Source organism: Prionailurus bengalensis, chromosome C1 (assembly GCF_016509475.1).
Source record: "Prionailurus bengalensis isolate Pbe53 chromosome C1, Fcat_Pben_1.1_paternal_pri, whole genome shotgun sequence".
Taxonomy (NCBI): Eukaryota; Metazoa; Chordata; class Mammalia; order Carnivora; family Felidae; genus Prionailurus; species Prionailurus bengalensis.
In genome coordinates, this window is record NC_057345.1 from 167,589,015 (window position 1) to 167,612,985 (window position 23,971).

Below are 23,971 nucleotides of genomic sequence, written 5' to 3' on the forward strand. Positions count from 1 at the left end.
GACGATTCAGGTTCACAGTGATAACATAGACACATTTTTAAGGATTCTGTGAATTTATTAGAATTATAATTTTGAAAACAAATTCACTTTAGGAACATATATACATCTTAAATTTGAATACTTATGAATTTCTAGTTTTAAAAATGAAATTCAGTAAAAATGACAGGAAAGCTGAATATCTTATTTGCATATAATCTGAAATACAAATTACCATATTGCTCACTACTAAAAATGTCCCCCCTTCTTTTTTCTAATTTTAAAGACTCTGAAATTGGTCTATGGTTTAAAATCTGTGTATAAATGTAATATAGTAGTTCCCACCCCTGCCCCCACCCCCCCCCACTCCAGGCCAATATCAAATGCTGTATTTCACACTTGATGCCATTTTAAAAATTGAGAAAATAGGGTATTCCCAAAAGTGGAAACATTTTTCTTTGCATATTTTGCAAATGTCTAGATGAACCCCACCCAAAAAAGAAAGCACCATTGGTCCCTGCAAAACCAGCAAGAATTAAAATATTTAAGAAGGGGGACATTAATACTGAAAATATTTGTAAAAGAGCCAAACAAATATATTAAGATCGCAAGGTAAAACAGATTATAGAGTTAGTCATCAACTGGGTGAAGTGGTTTCTGTTGTTTGTTTTGTCTATTCTAAGTCCAAGTCAGTATGCATGGATTTGGATGCAAAGAGGTTATAATTTCAAAACTGACTTACACTCAAAGTGGAGAGGAAATTTACCTTACCGATTTGTCCGTGTGGTCATGTGACACGGTCTTCCATCTTACGTTTTACTTTACTTAAATAGCTTATCTGCTAAAAGAGAATGCATTCTACTGAAACTCTTTTGTGGAGGAGGAACGAGGGTAAAGCAGCAGTACAAACAGTTAGGTGGCCACAGAGATATTTAATTGCGTTTGATGATTCACAACAGAGTTGACACAGTGATGGTTCCACAGCTTAGATGACAGACTATTTACATGTATTACAAACACAAGATTTCTCCAGAGAGAAACTGTTTTCCCAGGCGTTTTCCACGTATTGAATTCAAATCGAGTAGACCTATTTGGAAATTTATTGGATCGATCTAATTTGGGAAATCTGGAGCACTCGAATCGATTCACCACTTACTGAGGCACCGAAACATTGCTCAGGAAACTAAGTTAGGGTGAGGGCCGCACAGGTCTCCGCCATTCCTGACTTGTTTGTAGCCACACACCTGTACTCACCTTCATCATCTTTTACTAAGCTTGTTATGAATAGGTTGTGGAACCCTATGCCACTTTCCTCAGCACTAAACCTTGTACCTTGCACCAACCTCCCATCTTTGTACCAGTAAACCGTGGGTCTTGGAGAGCCACGAACTAAACACTGGAAATAAGCTGCAGTACCTACAGGTGCATAACAGTCAGAAATACCTTTGATAAATCTGGGAGGCCCTTCCACCACCTGAAATTCAAAAAAGCTGTCTGAATATTTGCTCTTTAGGACTAATTCTTCCTTCAAACTGCTTAAAGTCACTTTACTTTTCTTTGTCGTCATAGCAAACATTTCAGAATCTCCCATGGTGAGGAATCCCCGGCAGATAGCCTCTCCTACTCGATTGATAGCTCTGCACCTATATGTTGCACTGTCAGATGGACAGACATTTCGAATTTTAAGGGTGTGACTTCCCTTCTCCTCACTGATCACATATTTGATGTTATCTGGCTCGATACACATATATTCTTTATACCATTTAACTTCGGGACTAGGGATGCCTATGACTGAACATTTGAACACAGCGTCTGAATTTTCTGGAATTTTAAAATCACAAATAGGCATTATAAAGCGAGGAGGCATTTCAAATACTTCTAAATCAATTTTTAAATCTTTGTCTTCTTCTTCCCTTGAAGCCATACTTGGATCTGCTAAATTCAAAGGTAGAACATCCAGACTCACAATCATGCTTTTATGATCAGGAGTAAATTCAGGAACTGTGACTATTTTCACTTGCTTCTCAAATTCCTTAACATCCTTTTCACTTAATTCAACTTCCAGGACAATTTCTTGAGGAGAAGGTGTTCTGGACGATGTAGTGTTTTCCAAATCAAACTCCATGACATGCTGATGTGTTACTGGAGGTGGGAGAGCCACTGCTGTTTCTCTTTGGGGTACTATGTCTACACTGGCAAAGCTCTTTGCTTCCCCTATGATGTTTACTGCATGGCACATGTACTCTCCTGCCTCTCCTTTTTGAATGTTAGAAATTTCCAAAGAACACACATTACCCACCCTTTCTATTTTGATTCTTTCATCTGGCTCGAGCAAAGATTTATTTCGATACCATTTCACACCAGGAACTGGAATGCCCTCAACTTCAACAATGAAGCCTAATGTTGTGTTCTCATATATCTTCCTTTTGGTCAGAGGCTCAATAAAAGATGGGGGCATTTCATTGTCTTTTGGTTCAATGGCTTCATTGGGTGTGCCAAATGAATCAGAACGCCATAGTTCATAAGCTGAACTTCTCTCTTCTGTAGGTGTATGAAAATGTTCATTTGGTGTACTGTCCTCCCTTTCTGTTTTTGATGAGTATCTTTTAAAGTTTCCAGTGGGGTTTGGTCCTCCAGTAGGAATAGAATATTTTTCAACCGTTTCTCCTCCTAAAGGTGTAGAATATCTCTCTAGTGTCTCTCCTGGGGGTGTAGAATATCTCTCTAATGCCTCTCCTGGGGGTGTGGAATATCTCTCTAGTGTCTCCCCTGGGGGTGTGGAATATCTCTCTAGTGTCTCCCCTGGGGGTGTGGAATATCTCTCTGCTACCTCGCCTTCGGAAGGTGTTGAGTACCTTTCAGCAGCTTCCTCTAAAGGTGTGGTTCTTGCAATAGTCTCACCTCCTGAATTTGTTGAGGATTGTTTAGTTGTATCTGAAGGAGTAAAATATAAATCAGGAGACTTTGGAGTTTCAAAATGTTCAACAGAGGATGGTGGGGTATAAAACTGATCTAACTCAGGGATCTCTTCACTGCTTGTACTTCCCACATCAATCGAAATATCAGATTCAGGAGAAAATGGGCGACCTAATGTTTCCTGTTGTTGGTTGTAATATTCATACACAGTGCTGAAAGTTACTTCTTCAACCTCCATTGATGTGATTGATTCACTCTGAACATGCTTTGCCTTGCATGTGGTGTCTTTCATTTCAGGAACTTGGTGCTTTCCAGCAGCAAGTAAGTATTGTGTTAGGGAGGTCTCAGAGTCCATTACTTCTGCTGTATGTGCTTCATCCAATTTAGGTAGATTTTCAGACAAACAAGTTTCTATCTTTCCTTCTTCTGTAGCGGAGAAACAAGTTTCATCCTGAACTTGAACTTCTTCATAGCATTTTTCTTTTCCAAAGGCATCACTTTTTTCACTAGTTTGTTCATTTGGATTCTGCTGTTCCTCAGTCATCAAGAATGGAAAGTTCAAGGAGACTTTTCTGTGGCATGTGGCTGCCTCATGATCATCACCACCTTCGTGGTCTCCCAAAATTCCAGTGACGTATCCCTGTGTCTCTCCACCCTGCTTTTGAAATGGGGCCAACTCTGGTTCCAAAGTATGCTCTTCTTCCACTTCATGAACCTCTAAAAGCTTTTCCTCACTTGCTGCTTTTTTCAAATGTGAAATGAAACTTCTATCTCCATTTTCTAGAGAACTTTTTTTCTCAGAAATATCCATTTCTCCAACATCAGTAGATGAGGTTTGAAGTGGGGCCCATGATTCACTGTGGGTTTCTTCAGAAAATGATTTAAGAGAAATATCAGTATGTGAAATTTCTAAATTGTGTTCCTGTGTATGTTTTTCCAAATAAAAGGTATTTTCATCCAAATGACTTTTCTCCATCACAGTCCTATTTGAAAACCCCTGACTGGAAGAAATTTCTGGATTGGTGAATATGTTATCTTGCACACTTTTAGAGGTATTTTGTGTTTCGGATTGCAATGTTTCAGTGCCAGCAATTTCTTCTTGGTAAGGTGTTTCCTGCTGCCTAGTTTCTTGCCCTTGAAACTCCTTTGCTGGATCTCCTATACGAGAATACATTTGTTTTAGATCAAATACAATGTTCTCAGCACCAGCTATTTCAGAAGCAGGACGTTGGATTTTAAAGTATGCTTCTGGTTGACTGCCATCTAATACTTGGAATTTTATATTTGCATTTTCTATTTGAGAGTGGAATTGCTTTAAGTCAAATGTAAGAGGTACTTCATGTTCAGTCCTTTCAGAAATTGTAGACTGATCTAGAAGACCTGTTTCTTTTGGTTGTTCCCTCTCTTGTACTTCAAATTCCTTAAGAGTTTGAGAAGAAAGCAGTTTTAAATTCATCACAATGTCAGAGGAATCTGGTTCAGTGTTTGGAGACATTGTCTCTGCCTGACTTAGGTTACTTGATCTTGAGTCTCTTGGCTTCAATGGAAAATCCCTGTCACCAAGCTTCCTTTGAGGAGGATTGACAAATTTCCTGGTAAGTCTTTTTTCTAGAACCCCTTTTTCTACACGTTGTAACTTTTCAAATGCAATGATTCTATGCTTCACTTTTTTTCCCGGGTAATACCTCTCTTCACCCAGGGGTTCTTCATACACAATGATAGATGGATCTTTTGTATCATAACTATCAGAAGTTCTCTCAGAGTAGATATTTGGTAAATAGTCACGTAGGGCATATTCTTGCACATCTTCCCTTTCTGCTTCAAGTTTTCCAAAATCATTTTTTACCTCTTTTCTAATTTTTTTAACTTCACTGATATCCTCGACAAATGGATAAACAGTACCCTCTACTTGGTACCGCTTTGATTTTTCACTTATATGTCCCTCTTTCCCCTCACCCTGATATTGTACGAGTTTGGCTATGACAGGCTTGTTAATTTTTGTGGCTCTAGAAGCACGCTGCATAAATCTAGGTAGTTTTTCTCTGGAATATGTGCAATGAACCTGGGCTTTCTGGTCTATCTGTTCAGTTGTCTCAAAGCTTTGAAAACATTCCCTTACAGAATATTCTTTTATATTGGATTGGGGAGTAAAAGGACCAGGTGGGTAATCATAAAAACGCGCCCTCACAGATTCTCCCTGAATTTGTTGATTTTTGGAATATTTTGCATAAATTCCACCAATATTTCCTAATCGACTATATTCCCTGTGAGTGTCAGGTTCCACTGTCAGATCTGAAACACTCTCAGCTGTTCCTGAATTGTTTTCAGCAACACACTTATATTTTCCAGAATCTTGAGAATTGAGGTCATTAATATATAATCTGTGGCTAAAATGAACTTCTTCAAACTGAAACTTGTGGTTCTGCTTTAACATGACTCCATTTTGAAACCATGTTACAACTGGCTTAGGCTCACCAGATAACAAACATTCAAGTATTATGGAACCCCCCTCTCCACACCTGATATGCTTCGGCATTCCCTGTAACATTTTTGGTGGCTCGTTAGTAATATCAGATGAAAATATAAATTTGTGTTTTGGTGACCGAGAAACTTCATCTTGAGGTCTTGCTTTAGCTCCCAGCTCCTCGGGTGAAACGGTTCTCTGGACTCTTTATCCTGTTCTGGGGTGGGAGTAGCTGCTGTTATCTGAATTTCTACAGGGAAGGAAAGCAATTCTACATCTGCAGAGGGAGGACATGGGGGGTTAGCGTGTAACATATGGAGATTTGTTTGGCCCTTTTGTCTCAAAGATGGATGAATGCCTTTTGTTTGGTCAAACACCAATGCCAGCTCCTCTTCCTCATCCGTGTACTCATGAAACACAGGGACTCTATGTGCTTCGACACTGTGCCCTTGTTTTGCTTTCACTTTAAGTGTGCCAGTTGTTTTTACTGTTCCATATTGGTTAAACAGCACACAGGTAACAGAACCTTCGTTTTGAGGAAGAACAGAAGAGAAAGTTAATATTGAATAATTTTCCGAGGTCTGAGAGATATAGCCTCGGTTCCGGGGGATTGGTATATCATTACTGTACCACATCACTATGGGTGGAGGATATCCTTGAAAGTGACACACAAATTTACAACTGTCCCCTTCATAAACTTCTTGAGATTCAATTTCTTGAAGAAATGAAGGTGGGCAACGTTGTGGATGCTTTTGGAAAGGACTTTCATAAAATTGTGCATTTTCTTCTTCTTGTTCAGGTTTGAATTCATCAACTTTTGTGGAAATAGAGCGCTGTAATTCTCTCAAATCATCCTTTCTTATTCTCACACTATCTCGTTCTTCATTTTCTTCAATATTTATAACTGGACCAACAGATTCACTGGCATGTGGCATAATAACTTGGGGCACCTTTTCAGGAGTCTCATAGATTTCCTTGTTCTTATTTACAACAGTGATATATCTAGATGACTCTCCAATTTCAGTTTTGGTCATAATTTCTTCAAGTGGTTTTCTTGCTCGGGTCTCCTCACTTACTAGAATCTGACCATATAAATGGTCTTTCTGTAGATTTTCTCTTAGAAATGCCTCTTGGCTCATTCTTATTTCAGTCTGGAGAATTTCTTCATCAACAGTAGTTTGAAAGCTTGTGGGAGGTTCTCCAGATGCTACATTTTGATCCATTTGATTAGAAAGGACATGTGGATTTGGGACAATACCCTCGCTTGAAGGATCTACCTTGTCCCTACCTTCGGCTAGATCAGACACAGACCTGCTTTCCATCTCCTCTCTAGACAGCAGAGTGTCTTTATCGCTAGCTTCACTTCTCAGAGTTCTCGAGCTGATTTCCGATGACATTTCTGAAAGAGATAATTTCTTTTTCTCCGTTAAGATTTTTCTAGCCTCCCGTAAACGTTGCAACTTCGTTTTGGTCTCCTCATCCAGGAAGCTTTCACCTACATTAAGCCATTCCCTTAGGTCAGGTTTACTTTCTAAATACTCTTCATCACACAGAAAGTCAGTTTTCTTGCCCGGACTTACTGTCTTAAAGTGTATAGTTCGCATCAATCCCATTTGTTCTACATCTTGTTTTTTGTTAAAGGGAGAGCCCGTAAACCTCAGGCCTACCTTTATCCTGTCTTCTCTCCTTTCAGCTAAAGCCTCCATATTCTCATGTGTCTGTTCTGCCCTTTTCAGAAATTCTAAACATTTCTCATCTTGCCCTTTTTGCATAACAAGCAATGATGCCGTTGATTCAGTGGACCCTTCACTATTAACTGCCAATAATCTATAACTTCCAGAATCTCTGTGCTGGACACTTTTAACCTCTAAGCTGGAAGAGTGATGATGTAAATCACTCTCAGTTTTTATAACCCGTCGAAGACCTGTTGGGATAGGTCGGTTGTTATGAAACCAAGTCATTTCTGGAGTTGGCCAGGCAATTAATTTACACATGAAAACAACGGGTTCGCCCTCTAAAACATATTGAAATGTAAGTTTTTGGGTAAAAGAAGGCTTGAAATATTCGGGCCAGGAGCTTGTAGATGATATTCTACTTGCATATCGTTTAGCAGCCATGGAGCTGTGGTCGAAGTCTTCAGAATCTGAAAAGGCGTCGCGTGCATCTCTTTCTGAATGTTCAGATTCTCCCTCAGAGGACAATTCTGAAAGAAAAATTAAATTATAAAGCATTTTACTATTTTCCATAGTATTTGAAAAAGTTGAAAATAAATGAAATTGCAAAATAGGAAATAAAATAAAATGCATGCTACAGATTCTCACAAATCCATAAAAAAAAATTCACTCACCATATTTGTTCGAATAAACGCAACACCATGCTCTGTTTAAAAGATTCTGACACGAAAATCGTTCGTTGTCTGGTCTTTTCTTCAAACTGTTGAAATTTCTTCTTGAACAAGCAAAAATGCATTTCAAAATAACATGTTCCTGTGCATGTTTGTTTTGAGAGCGGGAAATCTTTGTTCTTTTGGTGGCTAAGAGGAAAATCTTACCTGACTTGCAGAGAGTGGAATAAACGCCCTTTCTGATCCTTTTGATTGTTGGATTAAATTATTATCTTTTTGAGTATTAACTATTTAAAAAAATCTGCAAGAACTTTAACCATAAGTAATTAGCTAAAATAAAATGAGAAGGCGTTTATTCGAACTAATACAGCCATAAAGTCACAACGTTACGCAGAGAAAAGCAGGCAATAATGATCACGTAAGGCAGCTATCTGCAAGCCAGTGTAAGAGACAGATCAATGTTAAAATGATGTATGTGCATGAAGTGTAAACCAGAATGAGAATGTAACATTTTCACACATCCTAAATGAAGTAGCATTTCAATCATCATAATTCATTCATGACATTGCATTCTGAGACTGACAGCTAGGTGATTGCCTATTGTTCAGTTTAACTCGCTGCAATTTTGAAAACAAACTTCCACTAATTGATTTCATGCATTAAGATGACAACTTTTTCTGATACACACTTATGAAAATGGCTGCAAACATGAAGTTGAAAATGGCTGATAAATTTTAAATATAAGACTTTAAATCACTGTCAAACAAATTACTGTGAAATGCATGTAACCATCAGCATACTAAACCAGGCATGCGACATAGTAATATATACTCTAAGAGATATATTTGTACATCTATGTCATTTTTCTCAATATTACTAAGAGAAAGTAGGCAGGTCAAGGATTCTATTAATCCTTCAGAATTTCTACTTAAATCTCACATCCAATATAACAATACCTTTCATCTCCACCTCAATCTCCTCTTCAATCCTCCCGTGCAAAATTGATTCTGGGGCTAAAATGGGAAAACATATAAAGAGATTTTAATGATTAACCTGATATACTTTCTGCCTCAATTCATATATTCATATAATTATAATTTCCTCTTCATTCTAGTAACAGAAAACTATGTCCCCCAAGTGCACCCAAAAAATCCATGCCAGACAAATCAATGAGCTGATAAAGTACATGACAATGTTGGCAGAAAGATTTTGAAACATTTTTATTTTAGGTTCTCTATGAAATTTCCACTTTTAGTTTCATAATTCCCCATGCCTTTACATGCATTCCAAAAAGCAATCCATAAACTAAAGGAATATTCTCTATTTTAAAAATAAAAATGTCCTATCAATGGAACACTTGCTAAGAGAAGGAATCACATTTAGAAGGAACATGCATTTTCTAACTTGCCGCCTTTTGCCGAGGGCTATTCTCAGGTTTTCCTGCAGAATTAAGCATTTCCTGCTAGTAAATATGCCTTTCATTTGGACCACCTTGAAAACTTGAGACTACACAAAGTCTGGTTACATATTAGGGAGCAAAACAGAGTCCTCAAGTCAAAATAGCTTTTATTATATAGGGAAAAGGCGCAGGCTTTAGACACAATCATCTCTGGGGCAGCTTCCTGGGAAAGGTGGGTGCCCTGGTTCCCTCTTGTTCTTCTGTCCATCCGTGTGGAATTGTGTGGGAACGTGGGACTCCATGGCTCCTCCGTTCCTTGTGGGCTTTGGCATGAAGTGAATGACAAACTTGCTGTTTTCCTTGACGATTCTCTCTTTACTTCATGGGTTGTTTTATTTTGTGACTCTTTGTGTGTTTTAAAACTTTTAGTGTCTGAACCAAGGGCAATTTTTGTAACTGTTCTGGTTTGCGATTCGTTTGCTAGGTGAGAATAAAGTTAGGAAAAGTAATAAATTAGCTGTGTTTGTAAGAGTAAAACACACGCTGAATTTAGAGAAGGTGATGTGTCATTAGGATGAGAAGGAAAGCAGCATGTTAGTCCCCAAACTAACATATGATATATCTATACTTTTACGTACAGAAGAACTACTCAAACAGACTTACAGGGTTTACCTTCCTACTTGATCTTTGCGGATAACTACTCTGCCTACGTAGAGTTACAAGGCCAAAGTAAAAGAGGAACATGTAAAGACTGGTCTTATGTGCGATAATTAGATAACTGTGCCTGATCCTTCATTCTTCAAACACTTAAAAGTGGCTTATCTTTTCACTTTCTTAAGTACCAGTGAGGCAGTCTGGACTTCCCAAGAGAAAAATGCTCATGCTACAAGAACACTTTAATGATATAATCCATTAGAACTGAGTGAACTAGAAATCCTGTGGCAAAAATGTCCAGCTTAAATCCACTCTGGCCATGTACTGATCAAGCATGTACCATGGCCCTACATTCCTTAGGAAACGAGTTGAAAGACCTACATTGTTCCTACCTCCACAACACAGCCAACTCTCAATTATATGGCTGCAGAAACTGTCATGGTTGTCACCACGTCACCTCCAGATAAATAGTCACTATGTGTGATTATTGCACTAGCCAGCAGCTATGGTGAAATTGAGGGTCAACTCTTTGGATGGTGGAATTTTCCATCTAATTTGCATAACTAGATCTCAGTTCTGGAGCTATTCCCTTTGAAACCTATGAAAATGTTACCAGAAAGAGCTACAGAACAAAATGTCAGATTAAGAGATAAAAAAGACTCCTTTGGGCGAATGAGGATTACAGATATATTAAATGATATATGAGACTCTCAAAATTCAGAGCAAAGATGGCTGTCATATAGCACTGTACTATCCCCTGCTCGTCTCTAATATTTCAAAAATGGATGGAGAGATCAGAAAAGACCTTGAGGCCACAGGTCTCCACCAACCACTGGAGATGCTAGAACTTCTTCCATCAGTTATCTTTCACGGGACTCAGTAAAGACTCTTTGCTTACAGACATACAGCATGGGATTCTAGCACCTGAAGAATAACTTTCCTGTTTCATTAGTATCTAAGAGGTCTTCCATGGATAAAAGGAAGAACTTATCTTTTCCGAGACAAATTTATTCATTCCTTTCCAGACATGGTGGCAAATCAAGCACGATAACAACAAAAATAATAATCTTGCCATGAGATAATTCTAGAATTCCAGGAAGATCTGAGACTTTGAAGCAGCAGCACCTATTAAGAAATAGCTATAGACTCCCTAATTTTGGTCCAGACAGAGCCCTATCATTATCAGTGCACAATTTTCTATTGCTCCTTATAAACATCTAGAACTTCCAGATCTGCAAACAAAGGGCAGATGAGAACTTTTGAGCCTCCTAATATTAAAATAATTAAATTTAAACTTGGCGCAGTATCAGGCACAATAATAAATAATCAATAATTGATTAACTGTAACAGCTTGACCTTCTTCAGGGTACCTCGTAGGGGGCATATTTGGGAAATACTAGGAAAAGCATTGCACGTGAAATAAACCATAACCTTCCGAAATGAGATTTGAAAGTTACACTTCCTTGAATCTAGACTGGAAAGTTAAAAATGTTCATCACAAGTGTGGCCAATAACTTGGCTGACTTTCGTGAGTCTTTTACGAATAGAGTGCTAAGTTAGAGATATTCTAATTAATATATGCGTTGATTCAATTTGCACAGCAGAAAAGCTGCATAAAGCGATGGGGATGAAATGAAGCAAGTCAGAGCTAAAAGCCAAATAAGCACCTTCTATGCTTAGTACTGCTGACGTTGTCTTCTCTCCATACTCATTGTGGACACTGCAGCTGTACAGTCCTTGGTCTACCAGCTGAACGTTACATATGATAAGAAACTGAATATTTCCACGTTGTGACTGCTTTACTCTTTCAGAGTCCTCGATCTTTATGCCTTCGTGAGTCCAGGTTACATCAACAGAGGATTCATCTTGTAAGACACAGAGGAATTCAGCAGTGTCGCCGCACCTTACAGAGAGGTCCTGAAGCTGCAGGAGAATCTTTGGTGCCTCACCCACTGCCTCTTCAGCATAGTTCCCAGACAACTCAGTGCTTTCTGCAATTTGTGAAAGGGACGCAGTGTGGCGCAACTCTACATTTTGAACCGATGCAGCTGTGTGGATGGAACTTTGAGATACACTTTCAAAAACCTGTGATTCATATTCATATGATGATCCTTGAAATGACTTAATTTCGTTTTGGGATAGTTTGCTCTCCTGCTTTGTGAAAGAGGAATCTGCCACTGCCTGGGACTTGGTGGACTCTCTTACATCTTTCCCAGAACTCTGCCTAGCTAGGGCTTGCACTGTATAATCAAGTGACAAGAAAAAGAAAAGAATATTAAGATCTAAGCTTTGTCACTTGGTTAGGTTAGTAACATAAAATGGCATGGAAGATGAAGATGGAAGACGTCATTGTCACTTAGAAGCAGCATGCCAAATGGAGTATGCTCTAGGATGTCAGATCATACAAAAGAAAGTTCATTCCCAGTGACCCAGTGATGAATGGATGATGAAGGCTCATGCGATGCCATAGCGTCTCTGCGTCCTTCCTTCTGTTGTCACTGCAGCTAACCAGAGTTATATAGTCTCTCCCTCTCTTTCTCTCTTTTCCCTCTCCTGGGATACCATTTGTCCTTCTTCTTCTGCATACTTTATAAACAATATACAGCAAATGGATCATTAATGATCCAACCACGAGATGTTGTTTAGAAAAGTAAAAACATCAAGCAAAGCTGATGCCTTAAAAAATACTAGTGTACTACGCAGAATATACACTTCAGTGAGATTTTAATTGCATAGGTTAACCCATAATTGAGAACTAAGGAGGACTTGTTGGGTGTTATTTTATTAGTAAATTATCGACTGACCACACTATGCAATGAGACAAACAGTAGAGACTCTCATTAGTAACAGTGGGAGTAGGAGGTATGAAGCAAATCCAAGTCTTTAAAGCAACATGAGCTTTACCTTTTGGAGTCACTGTGAGTGTAGCTGCACAAGAGGCTTCCCCAGCACTATTGGCGGCTTTGCAAGAGTACTGCCCAGCATGCTCTGAGTAAGCATCAACTATAAGCATTAAAGCCATGCCTGTGGACTCCTCAAAATGGAAAACTACATCTTTTGTTGGTAGAATTGGCTGCTGGTTATGAAACCACTGGATTTCTGGCTTGGGAATGCCAAAAACCCTTGCATGAAATCTGACTGTCTCCCCGCTGTGCACCCTGAGGCTTGATAGAGGCTGGATGAAGATGGGCTTTTGGCCAAGGGAGTCCTTCTTAAATGAAACTGACGAAGAAACATGCCATTGGGAGTTTGATGTAACTTCTCCAAATTTGCTAAATCCTGAAAAGAAGCATGCCAACCTTTAATGTCTTACCCTGCATTGAAACCAGAACTCATTTGGAGTTGTCTACAGATCTGTCGTAAATTGTAATGGTGGACTAGAATCCAGACCAATCTTAATGCCTTGTCAACATATGACATTATTGGTTCCAAGTCACACATGTTCACTTCCATTTTCCAGACAAACAAATGGAGACATAAATAGTCTAAGAAACTTCACTGTATTGTTTGTGAAGGCAGTAGTGAAGTACACAATTTAGTTTAGGTATTCTTGTTTTCTGTTTTTATTTTTTTCCCCTCTGGTTACAAAATCAGATTTTCTATTTTGTAAACCACTTTAAATTGATTATTAAGAAAATATCTGATTATTATTGTATTTAAAATTAAGGGAAAAATCAAAGTTGCCTTCAATCCTTATGTATTTGTATATAGTTAAGAATACATAGACTAAATTAGCTCAGCAAAAATAGTCTGACTGTATAAAAATATTGTTGTTATCTTGTTTTGAATCAAAGTGCTCCTCACTGCCAGGGAAGTGTTTCTGATTGCAGTTTAAAATCCCCAAATGTCAGAAATGCTAAACCATCTTTGGACTGGGCTCCTTAACCTGAAGGCATTCTTGGAATGATGGCGAACGTATCTAGATGGTGTCCAGACCCGAAATCATCCTCTGTAGCTTCTGTGAACTCAGAATTGTGTCAAGACAATGGGGGGATAGTAACGCTGGCATTAAAAAACATTTTTTAAAAATTTTCATCTTAGCTAAATGAGAAAACAAATCTACCTAAGTATTTCTTTAGCATATTTCTCTCCATTCTGATACATGCTGATCAGAAAGCATGAAAGCTGGTGAGGAGAGCAGTACATTACAAAACAGTATAAAGACAAAGCAGGGCAAAATAGAAAATGATGGTTTGTGATTCATCATGAGATGGGATAAAAGAAAAGTAAGAATGTCATATATAACATGGAAACAATTAGTTGCATTAAAAGAGAATGGTAGGGCCAATGATGGTTTACATGGAATCTTTAGTGATTGTTACTGGCATTGTAAGATTAGATCCATATTTAAATGTGGTTCTTAAAGTTGTTTACTGTACCTGCCAGTCTCAAGTTGGCTGTGCTTGATACTTGACCGACAGCATTATTAGCAACAAAAGTGTAAGTTCCTTCATCTTCTGGAAAAGCTTCGGCAATTTCCAGTTGGTAAGTGTCTTCAAATTGAGTCATTCTAAAGAACCGAGATGGCTTGATTTTCTTGTCTTTGGCGTACCAAGACACTTTTAGATCTGCATCACAAAAGAAAAAAAAGATATTTAAAATCACAAAAAGTGGTGGATGATTTTACCTGCAAACACAGTATTGATTACATTGTTGACTACATTTCATATTTATCTTAATAACATTAGATTTCCCTTTTGGGCTTGCCACATCTGCTCTTTTAGGTTTCCTTTTCATCTTTAAGAAAAACATGATTCCAGAAAAATCCAGCTTATAGACTGGTTGTAATATTTGAACTTTTATAATTTTAATTATATTCTTTTTAACCATTTTCAGTCCATGCTGTGGAAACAGGGTCAAGGTTTTGACAAAGTGACCTTGAGAAAAAGACAGTCCTAAGGTAGAGTCATCAGGATGGGTTTTATCTAGGATTGTGGTTGCTTACGAGGACAGGGAGAAGAAAATCTGCACTTCTGGTGGGCAGAAAGATCAATCAAAAAGAGAGCTGAGAGAATCAACATTCCCAAAAGTATAAAACAGACACCCTGTAGTCTGAAGAAAAAAATTCTATACTGTCATTACCAATGAGCAAGCATTGAAAGGTTTGAGCAAAGCAAAAAATAATTTTTAAAACTGAGAGTAATGGAATTTGGGCATCTTAGATATATTTGGCTTTTTTCAAAGTAACAGTAATAGTATATAATAATAAAACCAGTTCTTTTCATATAAGGAGTTGAATCATGTTAAAATGATAGAAAATAACCCCAAAGCAAAGATAAAATAACATTATATTGTTATGGTTTAAGGTAATGTGCACTTTAAAAAATATTATACTTCCATTGAAACAGTAACCCTGTAAGTCAAGAGTGGATTTAAATTTAGTTATTTGTTTTAAAAGCCACAACCCGGGGCGCCTGGGTGGCGCAGTCAGTTAAGCCTCCAACTTCAGCCAGGTCACGATCTCGCGGTCCGTGAGTTCGAGCCCCGCGTCGGGCTCTGGGCTGATGGCTCAGAGCCTGGAGCCTGTTTCTGATTCTGTGTCTCCCTCTCTCTCTGCCCCTCCCCCGTTCATGCTCTGTCTCTCTCTGTCCCCAAAAAATAAATAAATGTTGAAAAAAAAAAAAAGCCACAACCCAAGCTGAGTATGATCACTATACCACTGCCCTATCTAATTACCATCTATGGAGGATTCTCTTGTGGTGCAATCAGCTAGCATTTGTTTGCATTTTGGCACAAATATTGGCTTGTGAAGGTTTCCCTCCATCCTGCCCATTGTGGTAGTATTTTTAAACTACAGGTTCTCCTTTTAAATCTCTTCACTTCCTTAGGTAGCAAGGTAAGGTAGAAAATGGAACGCTGATACCACAATTTACCAGCTGTGTGACCTTACACCTGTCATTTAATCTCTCTGGACCAGTCTTCTCATTTGTAAAATAAGATGCATAGTAATTCATGAGCTATTTTTTTTAATATATGAAATTTATTGTCAAATTGGTTTCCATACAACACCCAGTGCATGAGCTATTCTTTGCAATAAATTGTTGTGTGAATTAAATGGCTTACACATGGAAGGAGCTTTATAAACCACTGTCACAAGTCAGTCATTATAGAAAGAATGTTTAACCTCGCAAGGGATCAGCAGTGCCTTTAATAATTTACCAAAAGTCAGGGCCAGGTGATGTAAGAGACAACACCATCACATGGAATTTAGCGATCATTCTATAACTATTTAGTTTGTCTATTAAACCTCAACAGAAATGGAAGATGAAGAGTTTGGTTCACCACTTTGCAAGGTTCTCTGCATATTACTACTGACAGAGGTAAACTGATTGAAGCCCTAGGATAGGCATGTATTGTCAACAAGAAATAAGCTAACAGGTGAGACCTCTCTTGGTAATGGATTTGGTGCTTCTGACTGGGCTGCCCCTTTCTGTGTCGGTCACTGGCCTCTTTTGGCTTCCGTGAGGCCTCTCCACTGCCCCTGCTCCCCATTCTATTACTCCACTGTATTTGGTCCCTAAATTCTGTTCATTCCACCTCTTGAATTCAATATACACCCTTTTTTCTCCCGATTCCCCTAATTGAGGGCCTTGTCAGCACCTTCCAAGCCTGTTAGGATGGCCTCTCCCTTGGTCCTCACCTGGTCTCACCTCCCACATCTGACCATTCCTCTTTTCACTACCACAGTAGTGTCTCTAAAAAAATAAATCATGTTACCCAGGAGCTTAAAAATCCTTCAGTTGCTCCTTAGTATAAACAAGGTAAAATCTAAAATCCTAAGCATAGAATACCAAACCTTTAGTACCTGGCCCTTGCCTTCTTTCCTGGCCCTCTCATCCACTTATCACATCACTTTCCAACCATACCTAAGCCACTTGTCGTTTCCAGCACATGAAGTACCCTTGCAAGCTTTTATGACTTTGTAAATGTCGTTCTCTGCCTAGAACACCGCTGTGTTCAAGGATCCTGTTGATTTTTCAATGCCCAGTCTGTGCATCTCTGTTCATGTTGCAAACAGTCAGCGCTGAGTACATGGGCTGTTATGGCGCTTACAACCTTGGGATCTAATTGTGCACGTGTGTCTCCTCACCTACACTCAATTCTATGAAAGCCAGGTCTGGCATCCCTAGCAGCTAGTGTAATGTTTCAATAGCAGTCGAATAAAACCGAAGAGTTACTTAAATGAACAACAGGAATACATCATTGCCAGACTACTTATCATTTTATTTAGCTAGCTGTTGCTCAGTAAGCTTTTAAATGATACTGATTATCTGTAGAATAAACATTGGTAAAAATGTAGCTTTATTACGTTTTAAAATTCTGCTTTTACAAATTGCTTTTCCACCAGTAGGTGGCACCAGAGACCTTCAGTAGGCAACATGTTCTTATAAAAGCACCACTAGATTGCTGAGGGCCAAGTTCCATGCTTCAGTAAGTATTGAGTTCCAAAAACATGTGACTGAGGTTTCTAAAGACTGATAATTTTTTTTTCACATTTGTAGAAGGCAGGGCTGGGGGCGCCTGGGTGGCGCAGTCGGTTAAGCATCCGACTTCAGCCAGGTCACGATCTCACGGTCCGTGAGTTCGAGCCCCGCGTCGGGCTCTGGGCTGATGGCTCAGAGCCTGGAGCCTGTTTCCGATTCTGTGTCTCCCTCTCTCTCTGCCCCTCCCCCGTTCATGCTCTGTCTCTCTCTGTCCCAAAAATAAATAAACGTTGAAAAAAAAATTAAAAAAAAAAAAAGAAGGCAGGGCTGAATTTACTTTCCTAGGGTAATACTTGCTAAGAGAAAGTTGTGTAAATATATTTAGTCCCAGGGGCATCAACCTTTATGATTTGGTAAGCTTTTAAAAGGTCATTTTACTTAAGGAACTTAAATTTTGCCATATAGAAAATACATTTGCAAGAGGATGCTCAAATCTCTATATGTGTATAAATAGTACCACACATAAAGAGTTAGTAATCCATAAATTTATAACGTCCATTTAAACACTTAAAGATGTCAGTCATATAAAAAAAGATATTTTTCTCTTTCTACCCCAATTGGAGTCTTTTTAAAAAAATAATAATTATTATCATTATTATTGTTATTATTATTTTAGAGAGGGAGAGAACATGTGTGTGTGAGCAGGGGAGAAAGGCAGAGGGAGAGAGAGAGAATCTTAAGCAGGCTCCACCCTTAGCATGGAGCCTGATGCGAGCTTGATCCCACAACCCCAGAATCATGACCTGAACAGAAACCAAGAATGGGATGCCCAACCAACTGAGCCACCCAGGCGTCCCCCAATTGGAGTCTTATGAAAGGCTTAACACATATTTTTGTAATACCTTAAAGGCAAAACTATAATATTATTTATAAACTGAAGAGTACTATATAAAGACTACTGCTTTAAATGACCCATATATATGTATATCAATTTGAAAATTTTCCTCTAAAAATTCAATGGAAGGACAAATTATTTAGTGTGGCTTTAATGAATTTGATATTAAAATGCCTTTTCTTTACTGTGTTAGTAGGATATTATCAAATCAGATCTTATTTCTTAATATTTAGGGTTTCTCAAACTCACAAAGTCTATGGTATTTCCCCATGTTGGTTGCCCACTATCAGACTTTTATGTTTATATAATTCCCCTCTATATCTATAATAAAATTAATGTATTGAGCACCAGTCACTTGCCAGCCAGGCCTATAGATGCTTTACCTACATCATTAATTATCTTTTCATTATACTCATAAAAATCAAACAGGTCCATTTGGTTTCTAGATCAGCATCTTCACCTCAGAGGAGGAAATCATCAGGTTTTAGAAGGCCAATTGAAATACTGACTTGTTTACAAAAATGGCTCATGGCAATGCAGAGATTGGGTCATAAACCAATGGAAGAAGCATAAAAATAAACCCACACTTAACTAGGAGTGCTATGAAGCTAAGCTCTAAGAATTTCCCTTTGGTGGGCATATATAAGGGCCAAAAATATGAGAGTGACTTTCATTTGGGATAAAGTTGATTTACTTTTCCCTACCTGAGATAAATTTACAATCATAATTGGCTTGAAAGAGCTGCAAATATTTTGCCTCATTCTACCAACATCAGACTCCTGAGGCTGTGAGACAGGGTCGTGGGTGTTTGGGAAGCATGCCCCAATTAAAGAGCATATAGCTAACCAACTGAGGGTTACTATATGACGAACAATGTGCTACGCGCTGGTGTGTGTTATCTAACACGATCCTCATTGGTATTAGTCATTTGATAATCATTCTTTTGTCCAGTTAACAAGTACATATTGACTATCCACTATGTATGAAGCTATCCTAGGACAAGGATTCACCCTCACTGCCAAGGGTCTTACCTTCTAGAAGCCACTGCCTTTTTAGGCACCAGGTTTTAGGTGCTAAGACAGAATCCCTGCCCTTGTGAAAGGTATGTTCTAAGATCAAAGGCAATACTATTCTTACTTTACTCATGAGGAAAAGAGAGCCAGAGAAATAATATATTTGCCTAAGGTCACACAGGGGATCCACAATTCAAATCTAACCTCTCGGATTATAATGCCCTTACTTTTGATGCTACAGTTCAGTAGTGGTAAACATGGTCTATTCCTTAGTTCAGTAATTCAAGTAAGTCTTTTGCAAGATTCCCATTAAGAGTCAAATTATGCCTGGGAGGTGTCTGTGATAGAGGAAAATGTGAGAAAGCTCTCCTCAGATCATTCTGTGTAAGTATTAGCAACGATACCTTTGCTCATGAACCTACCTGTTCCAGAAACTCTGCACTGAAAACGGGCTGGCTGTCCCTCAGAAGTGACGGTGTCCTGAAGCGGGGTAATGATAGCAGGAGGATAAACTGGCATTTCCTGATCTGGAGACACAACTTCCGGAACTAAAGAAAGGGACCACAAGATGCGTCAGGATTAAATCACCTGCAGACCTCAAAGAAGAATGGAGCACATGGATTTATCTTAATTCATGTGGCATCAGGGCACTTTCTGAAAGCTGAGCAGCAATCCACTTGTATGAGCTCCAAATTGTATTCATAAATGCAGTGGGACAACACACAAAAAGCGGGTTTCTTAGGTTTTATTTTAAGCTGAGGCTAGTGAGGCCTTTCTACCTTCCACGGAGAGGGAAGCGGACGTCGTGGCTACTCCATAGTCATTCTTGGCTTCACAAGTATAAACAGCCGCGTCCTCTGGGAAGGCTTCAATTAGCAAGAGCGTGTACTCTTGCCCGTCGTGAAGGAATTTGCACTTGAAGCCAGTGGAAAGCAGCTGCTCTTCCTTGTACCAGGAAATTTTGGGCTGTGGTCTGCCAGATATCACAGCACAGAAGCGGGCAGGCTTGCCAGACTGCACAGTGACAGGCTGGAGCTCCTGCAGAATTTGGGGCGGTTCTGGAGCTGGGAGTAAATGAAAACAAACAGCTTGTGAAAAAACATGACAACACAGGAGAGCACGTGAAAGTCTGTGTTCATTTGTGGCCAGTGCCCAGAAACAAAACTTTGGAATTATGATAACTTTACTTGCCTCAGAATATTGGAATGTTCTTTGTGCTGGGAAGGAAGAAAACATTTGGAATTTTGTCCTCGAGGAGAGAGAATAACTTTAGAAAGGTACTTCTATTTGAGGCTTGGTGACGGGGTGTTGCTGCGAGTGTTGAACTTGTCAACATAAGGTGATCGCCCCTTTGCATGTTGGGGTCTGGGTGGGGGTGCAGTGATGCACAGTACCCTAAAAAATGCTAGAACAGGGGTGCCTGGGTGGCTCAGTCAGTTAAGCGTCTGACTTTAGCTCAGGTCGTGATCTTGAGGTTGGGGAGTTCGAGCCCCATGTCAGGCTCTGCGCTGTCAGCACAGAGTCTGCTTTGGATCCTCTGTTCCTCTCTCTCCCTGCCTCTCCCCCACTCATTCATTCTCTTTCTCTCTCTCTCTCTCTCTCTCTCTCTCTCTCTCTGTCTCTCTCTCTCAAAACTAAAAAAATTGTGAGAACTGCCACGTGCTACCTAATTTTACATCATTTGGACAAACCATGTGGTGATGTGATTCATTTCATACTGGTTTGTTTTCCAAGTATTTGTGTATGTGTCATAGTCATTTCTTTATATATAGGTGCCAATGAAGCACAATCAGTAACTACGAAGGTAAGAATACATGTTATCCCAGATCTAGTTAGAGGCAATTAGGTAGATTGAAAAAAACTCACTTTCCTGCTATCCTAAGTAAAGCATCTTGTCTGTGTTGTGATGAGTGAGGGGAACTAGCTAGTTTACTGAACACAGAAATGGGGAGAAAGGACTCCTGTGAGGCTGGTTTCTGACCTTTACTTCTCTGTGCCTCAGTCTATCCACCACTAATACAGAAATAATAAGAACTGGATATCATGATCACTTGGTCTCCTACGGACTGAGGGAATGTTGGCAGTATGGTTCATTTTTATTAACTTGAGATTTTCCTAGAGTTCCTTCATCCACCTCAGGGGTATTTGTGCAGACAGATATGACTCAAAATTAAAATAGGGATGAATGGTCCATTTTCTCTATTTAGGTTAGTCTCATTTCCAGGTCAGCTTCAAATTCAGCTCTAAGGTTTGTAATGAAGAAAGAAAATGGTTTAATGGCACCCCTCTGAGCCTTTGGTAGCATGTGGAATTTCCCCTAAAAGTAAGAGCCTATGATCCTAGGGCTTGGGGCAGAGAAAACCTAGTTGAACATTGCCTGTGGCTGTCTAGGCCCTCTGGGGCCTCAAAGAGGACCTTTGGGTTTTCTCAAAGGAAATGACCCTATGGCTTGGTAAGTCTATTGGTACTTAAGCACTTGGGGCCAAGGGCAGAAAACTTGACCAGCTGAATTCTGTATCTAGAAACCCATTGGGGGTCTATTATAATTGACATACAATTGCTATTAAGTAGTGTTGACCAACTCAATGAAGATCCAGCCACTAGGCACTTTCAAGAAATGACATCTTTAAGTCTTTTTAATAGCTGCTGTCCCTTTACCAGGGAATGACGTGAAAATAAATGTAGTTGCAAGCATACAAGGACCATGGCTTCCCTAGAGATTTCCCAGAAACTATCAGCACTTTGGGAAGTTCAAGAAGAGTATTACTCTAGCTGGATTCACAAAACACATCAATATCTCCACCTACCATTGACATAGAGTGTAACAGAACTCCTGTTCCTTCCTGCCACAAAGGTGTATTCGCCAGCATCGCTATGCCTGGTCTCGGAGATAAACATCCTGTGGATTCTTCTCTCCACCACATACTGGTATCGTTCTTGAATTTGGAAGTTGATTTCAATGCCGTCTTTATACCAGTGGGCATCCACATCATCTTCGTTGACTTCAAACTCAACCACAGCACGTTGTTTCTCAATAACCTTTTGATGGAACAACAGAAAAAGAGAATTGAAGCCCTGGTTTCCTTTCAGTTTTGACCTGTTTCTAAAACTGCTTATTTCAAGAGTGTGCCAAACTTATCCATTACTATATAAAAAGCTGACTGCTTGTGTCACATTCTGATTTGTCCTGCATATCCTTGGACAATTGGTGCCCTAACTTCTTCTGTAGAAATCATGCTTATACCTGCACTGAGGAGGGATGCTGCCCCCAAAGAGACCATGTTCGAGTCCTTAAATGTTTGCTTCTTAACTGATAATAACAGAAATAATGACACTTTATGCCCATGGGCTTTTTATTTTCGACAAAGCTCTTCTAAGTTAGTACTCAATTTGATTTCATGGGGTAGGAACAAGAATCTACTGGGGTAGGTGGATGCTATTATCCTCGTTTTTAAGAGTGAGGAAATCAAGGTTCAGAATCAGACAATAAAGGACAGAAGATTTATTCAGGTGGCCTGAGTGGCCCGGTTCTCCTTAGACAAGCAATATGATAAATCTGAACTCTAATGACACTTCTCTTACCATGTTATCTCCATTACATCATTTGAGAAGACTGGCCCTCATGAGAATAAATTCTGCACATGTGGTAGAGAGCAGAGCTGTCTGGCTCGGCATGTTTGCTAGGAATCCAGCTTTGCCCGCACCGGTCTTCCTCTTGGACCTCAGAGGAAGTGTTTCCAGCCAAGTCCCTACATACCTGCCTCTCCATAACAGAAGGCTTCTGAGGAAATGCCACCTTGTTCTAAATTCCCTGAGTTCTAGCTGCTGTGTAAACACCGCAACTTAAATTTTAGTTCTTTTCTGGTTTGTGCGGCTTGGCAGGTGGCCATTTGTTAGACAGTGAAGTTTCCACAGCTGCTTTAATTAAAGTATCTAGACAGCTGCTAAGGACACACCATTTCCCTAAGTGAGGGAAAACTGTGACTAAATTGATGTCAGATCAAGAGTCTAAGCCAGCAGGGATCAGCTGTTTTCATTCTTTAGAAGACTGTGCTTAGAAAATTCTAAAGTTAAAAAATTAGAATACCAAACTATGGATTACGGGCTTCTGATGATGTCTCCCAAAATTCAGCATGTAGACAATACCTGAACCGACTTTTTAATACTCCGGATGCGAACATCTCTGCCCTCTACAAAGAGGTTAGCAGTGGATATGTTGCCTCCTGCCACCACTGCGTATTGCCCGGCATCAGACATGCGGGTGGATGGGATCAGGAGGCGGTGGACGTATTTCTCCTTCTGTATCTTTATTCTGTAGATGAAATGGAAATTGAAGTTCAATGCACAGTGACTCAAAGCAAACTGCGCATTCCTTGAACGCGGCAAAACAAAACAACTGACCTATCCACAATCTGCAGTTCTTGGCCATCTTTCATCCACTGGACAGTGATGTCAGGTTCAGAAACTTCACATTCAAACATGGCTCGCTTCTTCTCGAGAACCTTGATGTCCTTAATGTGTTTCCTAAATTCTATATGACGAGCTGGGAAACAGCATGCAAAAAAATTAACCTTTCTAACAGCCTTATGACATAACTTACTTAGTATACAATTCACCTGTTTAAAGTGTTCGATTCAGTGGCCTTCAGTATAGTCAGAGTCATGCAACCATTACCATGATCAATGTTCGAATATTCCCATTGCCCCAGAAAGAAACCATGCACCCCTCAGCCATCACCCTCCAGACACCTTCTACTGTCTGCCCTCAGATTTAGAGACAAATCTGTGTCTCTACAGATTTGCGTATTCTGACATTTCCTATAAATGGAATCACACAATATATGGTCCTTTGGGACTGGCTTCTTTCACTTAGCGTAAAGTTTTTAA

General features: G+C 39.4%; 1 protein-coding gene across 1 annotated transcript in view; it reads right to left on the reverse strand.

The window, feature by feature from the left end:
* Nucleotides 1–23,971, reverse strand: part of TTN (titin) — a 278,672-nt gene that overhangs the window by 215,024 nt on the left and 39,677 nt on the right. The window contains 7 exon segments of the mRNA XM_043577187.1: nt 8,657–8,713; nt 14,133–14,321; nt 19,508–19,633; nt 19,865–20,149; nt 21,893–22,124; nt 23,232–23,397; nt 23,487–23,628. Coding sequence (XP_043433122.1) covers nt 8,657–8,713; nt 14,133–14,321; nt 19,508–19,633; nt 19,865–20,149; nt 21,893–22,124; nt 23,232–23,397; nt 23,487–23,628 — 1,197 coding nt within the window.